This window comes from Dreissena polymorpha, chromosome 5 (assembly GCF_020536995.1).
Source record: "Dreissena polymorpha isolate Duluth1 chromosome 5, UMN_Dpol_1.0, whole genome shotgun sequence".
NCBI lineage: Eukaryota > Metazoa > Mollusca > Bivalvia > Myida > Dreissenidae > Dreissena > Dreissena polymorpha.
In genome coordinates, this window is record NC_068359.1 from 51395863 (window position 1) to 51404244 (window position 8382).

Below are 8382 nucleotides of genomic sequence, written 5' to 3' on the forward strand. Positions count from 1 at the left end.
ATCTTAAAGTTTATTTGATTCATGTTGTTGGTTTCAAATCTTTTTGAGGAAAGAATAAATTTTGCGTAGGTTGTATAATGTAAAGATCTATGTGTGTATATTAAAAGAAAATTGCTAAATAAGTTTCCCTTTGAACTGCCTTTGAATCACACTAAGTTTTAAAATATCCTTTTCGTAATCAGGTGTGAAAATTAAATAATCTAATCCCTTCACAGTGTTTGCCAATTTTTTCTCTAATTAATGCAAGAGAAGCAGTAAGATGAAAACTAACACATTTATACATGTCTGATTACAAACGTATATTTTTAACCACCTCCTACACTACTTAACAGAAAGCTGTTTAATTTTGTATTTATTCAAATCAAACAAGTACATTTAACACTTGTCCTTAATCTTCTTAAAGGCCTCATAATATCTCGGCAAAGTAATCCACCTAATTGCTTGAAGTACTTTTTTTTTCTCTTGAACTCAAACAATTGCAATAGGATCATCATAATATCTTGGCCAAGTTTGACAATCACCAGGTATCCTAAAGCCTTTCTTAATTATGGCTCTGAATCATCTACCACAATACTTAAACATATATTGATCTTTTAATTTACATGGCAACCAAGGAATGGGGTAATTATATGTTTTTCTTTATTTTGAAAGTCTAAGATATAAGTTAACGAATTTCATAATAGAGTACATAAATATTCCCTGGCTCAACTTCTTACCCTCTTATATTTTCTGCAGGTGACAACATACTTTTGAAAGGAGTCTATCCACAACAGTGTGAGGTAAAACTTGCAGACTTTGGAAATGCATGTGTCCTGGATGAAGGATATGAGCACAGTAGGGGGACCAAAGCCTTTATGGCACCAGAGGTTTGTTGTAGTGTCTTATAAGAGATAAAATGGACGTTTTAAGAATAGATTGCGTTCACAGACACCAGAAAAATGAATTTATTTCAAAGAGGCTACCACATGGTTTTTTAAGCAGTACTCAGAAATGTTCAGTCAGAACTGAAAATAAACAAATGCTTATACAGTATATCAGTGTATTTTAGATAAGTATCATCTATACGCATGTATGAACGAACATAAACAAATCTTTATATACAGTAAACTGACATCATAAGTACCACAGCCACCACAAATTATGCGGCCCATTACCATGGTAATTTATTACATGAAATCGACTTAAATGTCCATTTCTGAAAGTACTTTCCTAGGCACGTGCCAGGTTTGCACCCTTGACTCTTTAAATTATGTCCTTAGCCATAGATCAGAGTCAAGATAGATAGTTGAATACCTCATGATATATTATTATCTGAGATTATATCAGAATAAACAAAGATGCCTATCATAATATATTTTGCAAACAAAATCATAAAATACTACAAACTATGTATTATTGATTTTGATTATTAAACATTGAAATTTCATATTCGGTTCTTTTGACTTGCACGCTGAAATCAAACCCTAGTTTCAATTTTAACATTTTTATGTGTTCCAACTTCATCTTATAATTCACATATAGTGAACTATTATCATTTTAAATGATACATTCAGTAGACGGTATCCCTTAAATTAACTTGAGGTCCATGAAACATCTTATGACATGTTGTTAATTGATCTCATTTGCTGATCACGCTGCCCTTAAATAACTCATGACCCTTTGAATACTTGTAGGTATCTGAAGGAAAACCCTGTTCAAAGGCTAGCGACGTGTACTCTGTTGGATGTTGTATGGTAGAGTCCCTGAGCGGACAATGGCCAAGGAGAAACAAACAAGTGGGACTTTATGCAGTTTCATGATTTTATTTAAGTGATAAGATAGGCATGTGAAATTAGCATTAATAAACTACTTAGATCAACTAAGTCTGCATACGCAAAGTGTGATGTTTATGAAATACAGAGGAAAACCAAAAGACATACAATATATGTGCAATCTGACTATTCGCATTTATTTTGCTAGTGAAGTATGATGCCTGCTTAAATGGTACATTTTGTTGACAAGGATAAGAAAAAGATAAAAAAAAACAGTCTTGGAAATTTAATTCAATTTAAAATAATCAAACTTGATTGGAAATTAACATCTTGTCAATCATTTAAATCGGTGAAATCATGTTTTTGTGACCATGTATTCTTCAAATTAGTTCAATGATATAAAGTCTCAGCCATTCCGATCGATCTTATAGCCACTCATGTATATATATATATATATATATATATATATATATATATATATATATATATATATATATATATATATATATATATATATATATATATATATTCACTTAGACGTTTTTATACTTCAGCTAAATTGATTGTAAGTTTTATTATTAATGAGAGAAAACAATTCGTCTACTGAATGTAATAACTAGGGTAACTGACATTTTGTAAATTGTTCAGGAATGCATATTTTCCGACATTTTCTGAAATACAGTAAGAGCACTTACGTTATATTTTGCATTCAAAATATTTCAGTGTTGAAATTACGGTAACTGCTCCTTTCTTAACTTGTTATTGTTTAAAAAAAGACGTATCCATTTGGAGTTTTGTTTCATTTTTAGCTCATCTATTTTTTGAAAAAAAATTATGAGCTATTGTCATCACCTTGGCGTCGGCGTCGGCGTTGGCGTCGGCGTCCGGTTAAGTTTTGCGTTTAGGTCCACTTTTCTCAGAAAGTATCAATGCTATTGCATTCAAACTTGGTACACTTACTTACTATCATGAGGGGACTGGGCAGGCAAAGTTAGATAACTCTGGCGTGCATTTTGACAGAATTATGTGCCCTTTTTATACTTAAAAAATTGAAAATTTTGGTTAAGTTTTGCGTTTAGTTCCACTTTTCTCAGTAAGTATCAATGCTATTGCATTCAAACTTGGTACACTTACTTACTATCATAAGGGGACTGGGCAGGCAAAGTTAGATAACTCTGGCATGCATTTTGACAGAATTATGTGCCCTTTTTATACTTAGAAAATTGACAATTTTGGTTAAGTTTTGTGTTTAGGTTCATTTTATTCCTTAAGCATCAAAGCTATTGCTTTCATACTTGCAACACTTACTAACTATCATAAGGGGACTGTGCAGGCAAAGTAATGTAACTCTGACTGGCATTTTGACAGAATTATGTGCCCTTTTTATACTTAGAAAATTGAAAATTTGATTAAGTTTTGTGTTTAGGTCCACTTTATTCCTACAGTATCAAAGCTATTGCTTTCATACTTGCAAGATTTATGAACTATCATAAGGGGACCGTGCAGGCAAAGTTATGTAACTCTGACTGGCATTTGGACGGAATTATGGGCCCTTTATACTTAGAAAATTGAAAATTTGGTGAAGATTTATGTTTTGGTCCACTTTACCCCTAAAGTATCATAGATATTGCTTTCATACTTGGAACACTCACAAACTATCATAAGGGTACAGTAAAAGGACAAGTTGCATAACTCTGGTTGTCATTGTTACGGAATTATGGCCCTTTTTTGACTTAGTAACTTTTAATATATGGTTAAATTTTGTGTTTCGATCCACTTTACTTCTTAAGTATCAAGGCTATTGCTTTCAAACTTCAAATACTTACATGCTATCATGAGGTTACTGTACCTGGCAACTTGAATTTTACTTTGACCTTTGAATGACCTTGACTCTCAAGGTCAAATTATTAAATTTTGCTAAAATTGCCATTACTTCTTTATTTATGATTAGATTTGATTGATACTTTGATGAAACTACTCTTACCTGACATACCACAATAGACTCCACCCAAACCAATCCCCGTGCCCTCCCCCCCCTCCCCCCCCTCCCCCCCCCCCTATTTTTTTTTTTTTTTTTTTTTTTTTTTTTTTTTTTTAAAGATCATCTCACAAATGACCACCACACCCTCACACTATACCCCCACCCCACCCCACCCGCCCACCCCCCCCCCCCAATTTTTTTTTTGATTTTTTTTTTTTTTTTTTTTTTTTTTAAGATCATCTCACAAATTACCACCACACCCTCACACTATACCACCACCCCCATTTTTTTTTTAAAACGGTTATGTTTGAAATACCGTCCAACCATCACCCCAAACCCCCCCCCCCCTCTCCCCCCCGATTTTTTTTTTTTTTTCGCTTTTTTGGAAGATAATGTAATAAATGTCCACAACCCCACACTATGCACCCCTCTTCACTCCACTCCTCCCTCCTTTGTGATTGAAAATGAGAGTCCCTTCACCTTTAAAAAGAAAATAGATAAGCGGTCTGCACCCGCAAGGCGGTGCTCTTGTTCAAGTGTTATTATAATACTAATCAGAGAATTTGAATACGAAAAAAATGTTTAAACTTTATTATTTTAATAAAACAGATTTTGCTTCTCCTGAAAATTTAACTAAATGTCAGTTACGCTACTTTTTACATTCAGAAAATGAGATGTGTTTGTAATGTCAATTTCGAAAATGTGGTATAAACCTTATTTTTACAAAAAGGTTGACTTATTATTTTAACAGTCTATGTATGTCACCTTAAACACAAAAATGGAAAAAAGTAAAAATGTATAAAAATGTCAGTTACATGACTTTGTACACTCCGTAGACGAATTGTTCTTCTACCGAAAGGATAACAGAGGTTGATAGGACAAAACTTACACATTAGGTTCATTAACGTGACTTCCTAGAACAAATTTAGTAGGCAAAGGAAATTACAGTATTTAAATATTTATTATCTGCATTTGCAGGGTGAGGTTGAGGTACCTTCAGGCATCATTGATGGCTTAGAACAAATAATTGACAAATGTATGGAAACAGACCAAGTCCTAAGGCCTTCTGCTGACGATTTGTGGGATGAATTAAACAGGTAACACATCATAAAGATAACAGCAATATTATTTTCGTTCTTTTATTCTTCCTTCTGCTTGTACGAGGTCAAACCTAAATGACACATGTCGTAAATAATATTAATAATGCTTGATATTGACTACTTAATGGAATTGGTCAAAACTTAGTCTAGTGCAGAATGATATCGTTAACCCAAATTGAGGTGTTTCAGCCTACATGTACATGAAAAATGATTCCTAAAAAGTGTTAAAGCTTGCAGTTCTTTTGAAAACTATCAACACACCAACATCACCTCCATCATTTTTATCCCGCCGAAAAAAAATCCGAGGGATATTGTAATTGGTCCCATCCGTCAGTCCATCCATCTGTGTGTCCGTCCGAAACTTTGTCTAGAGCATATCTTCAAATCTATTAAATGGATTTACTTTAAATTTAGAATATAAACAAATGTCAATCAGGAAAAGTGCAGTGACCAAGAACCATAACTCTATCTACCTTATTTTGTAATTATCTCCCTTTATATAATTTCAAACTAAATTCTTGTTCGGAGCGAAACTCTTAATCTATTGAAGGGATTTACTTGAAACTGATGGCAAGTAGGAGAAGTGCAGTGACTAATAACCATAACTCGATCTACCTTCAGTTTTAAATAATCTTCAATTATTTAATTTCAAAGAGTTTGAAAATGGTTTCGGTCAGTTGAATAACATGGCTGCCGGGGGGGGGCAGTTTTCTTATATTTATATAGTAAAAAAAGCTTGTGAACACTCTAGAAATCACATTGTTTGCTCAATCATCATGAAACTTGGTTCAAAGATTGGTTTTATATATATCACATAATTAATGCCATAATTATTGCCCTTAGATTGTCCAAATTTTCATTATATTATACAAAATCCTTGTAAACACTCTACAATTTTGTTTAAGATTTTATGAATCTTGGTCATAATATTTATTTTTGTAAGCAAAGTTTGATGTTTGGTAAGGGGGATCAACTCATAATATAGGTCACCAGGTCAAATCTTACAAAAACAAAAACACTACATATGCCAGAGTTTTGGTTCAATAATGATGAAACTTGACCAGGATGTTTGTCTGGACAATATAGAGGTCGCCGTGGTGTAATGGATATGGTGTCCGCCTAGCGACCGGGAGGTCACGGGTTCGATCCCCACCGTGGGAGCGTTCTTTAGATCTCCCCCCAAAGACACCAAGTACTGGTTCTAGGCCCAGGAAACGGACTCGAGAGCGTTTATATAAGCCTGAGGCTTTCGATGCAATCGAGCTAAAATAAATAGGTTTAAACTAATATCTAGGTCAAGTTTGACGTTTGGTAAAGATTTAATGAACCGACTCCTCTCAGGTGAGCGAACTAGGGCCATTTTGGCCATCTTGTATTTCTGTTCTGTTTTGTTACAATATATGCATATGTATATAAATATATCAAACTTTGCTTTTGTAGGCTTTGGTTAAAGCAGATGAATTCCAATCAATTTTAAATGGAGCAACTACATCCCTCAACACCTTAAAAAGGAGAGACAGACTTCTGGCAATAAAAGTGAACAATAAAAAGGAAAGATGACTGGTTTTTAATTCTTAACAAAAACTGGATGATAAATAATTTAAAAAAAAGAATATAATTAACATTTATAGAGAAAACATTTTATTTTGTAAACACACAAAATCTTTCTTTTAAGAATTGTTTTTCTATCCAATATTTGTAATTTATGTGTTATGTTTGTTTTAAGACCGTCTGTTGTTTTTGTGTTGTCTATTTATTGACAGATAAGATTATTATTATTTTTATATCTCAAAAAGTCCATAATTGTGTTACAAATGTGACTTGAATTTTAAGTTTGTGTTTCCATTTGCAAATTTTTTTGTGAACAGATCATTGTTTTGTTCAAAGGTTGTATTTGGTAAAAGCTTGCCCTTAAATTATTTTATGCCTGTCTCTAGACGAGACATGTAATGGGAACACCTTTAGCGGATTGGTATGAGGGCGAGTGGCTTTTAGCTCTCTCAGTGTTACATTTGTCATGGAATCATTGTGGAAATGTTTGTTGATAAAAAACGAAACCTTTGATTTCAATAATTAGCAAATTCCAACCAGGCACTTAACAGTTGTTTCCCTTTATTTATAAAAAATGAAACATTCCTAGCTATCCCACTCTTAGTCGTACAGTATTAATTGAATATTCCCCAAAATGTCTTGAAATGATTGTGACAAGACCAAGTTAGAACACGGTCAATTAAGCTCTCTAACACCTCCCAGATGTATGATCAATTGTAACAACGGGCGTATGTTTCTGTCCATGACATTGTTAAAATTTGTTAGAGCTTTTTATCATGGACACCTTAATTTCTTTGTTTCTTACCAAGAAGTAATTGTTTTTGCTGTAATTTGAATTTATTTAGGTGTTCATCTTGGAAATATTTTCACATTTGCACTAATTCCACATGTAAACATACTGATCTTTCATTACAAATGGTACACATATAATGTGATATAGATTTGTACATTTAGATTATATATCGAGAGAATAATCATTGCATTTTCTTACGTAAACCAATACTGTAGTGACAATTTCTGTAACTTGAGGATTACATTGTTTTTATTGTCACAACCATTTTTAGCTCCACTATTATATATGCAATATATATAGTGGTGCTATCCTACTCACCCTGGCGTCAGTGTTAGCTTTGGTGTGCAAATGTTAAAGTTTGCGTACCACCCTAAATATTTCCTATATCCCTTGACATATTGCTTTCTTATCTTGCAAACTTCTTTAACAACATGACCCCAATCTATAAACACGAGCAGACAACTGTATCAAGCATTTTGTAAGAATTATGGCCCTTTTTTCACTTAGAATATGCATGTTATTGATAAAGCTATGTTAAAGTTTGCGTACCACCTCAAATATTTCCTATGTTCTTTGACATATTGCTTTCATATTTTGCATACATCTTAACCAACATGACACCAATGTATAAACAAGAGCAGAAAACTGTATCAAGCATTTTGACATAATTATGGCCCCTTTTATACTTAGATAATTTAACAATTGGTTAAGTTTTGTGTTTTGGTCCATTTTCCTCTTACAGTATCATAGCTATTGCATTTTCGACTTGGAAAACTCGCTAACTATCGTAAGGGGACTGTACAGGGCAAGTTGCATAACTCTGGTTGGCTTTTTAACGGAATTATGGCCCTTTTTGTCTTTGTAACTTTGGATATTTTGTTAATTTTGTGTTTAGATCCACTTTACGTTTAAAGAATCAATGCTATTGCTTTCAAACTTGAAATACTTTCTTACTATCATGATGTTACTGTAACTGGCAGGTTGAATTTGATCTTGACCTTTGAATGACCTTGACTCTCAAGGTCAAATTAATAAATTTTTGCTTAAATAGCCATAACTTCTTGATTTATGATACCATTTGATTCATACTTTGACAAAACAACACTAACCTGACATACCACAATGGACTCCACCCAAACCATCCCCCACGTTCCACCCCAGAATCCCCCCCCCCCCAAAAAAAAGCTCTTGTTATAATACTTATAA

General features: G+C 33.3%; 1 protein-coding gene across 2 annotated transcripts in view; it reads left to right on the forward strand.

Annotated features, from left to right (window-relative positions):
• LOC127832410 (uncharacterized) overlaps window positions 1-6591 on the forward strand; it is a 37618-nt gene extending 31027 nt beyond the window's left edge. For both annotated transcript variants that reach the window (XM_052357871.1, XM_052357872.1), the window contains 4 exons: window positions 736-866; window positions 1674-1775; window positions 4711-4829; window positions 6273-6591. In XM_052357871.1, coding sequence (XP_052213831.1) covers window positions 736-866; window positions 1674-1775; window positions 4711-4829; window positions 6273-6309 — 389 coding nt within the window. In that variant the 3' untranslated portion in view covers window positions 6310-6591. The remainder of the gene's footprint in view (window positions 1-735; window positions 867-1673; window positions 1776-4710; window positions 4830-6272) is intronic.
• Window positions 6592-8382: the final 1791 nt, after the last annotated feature.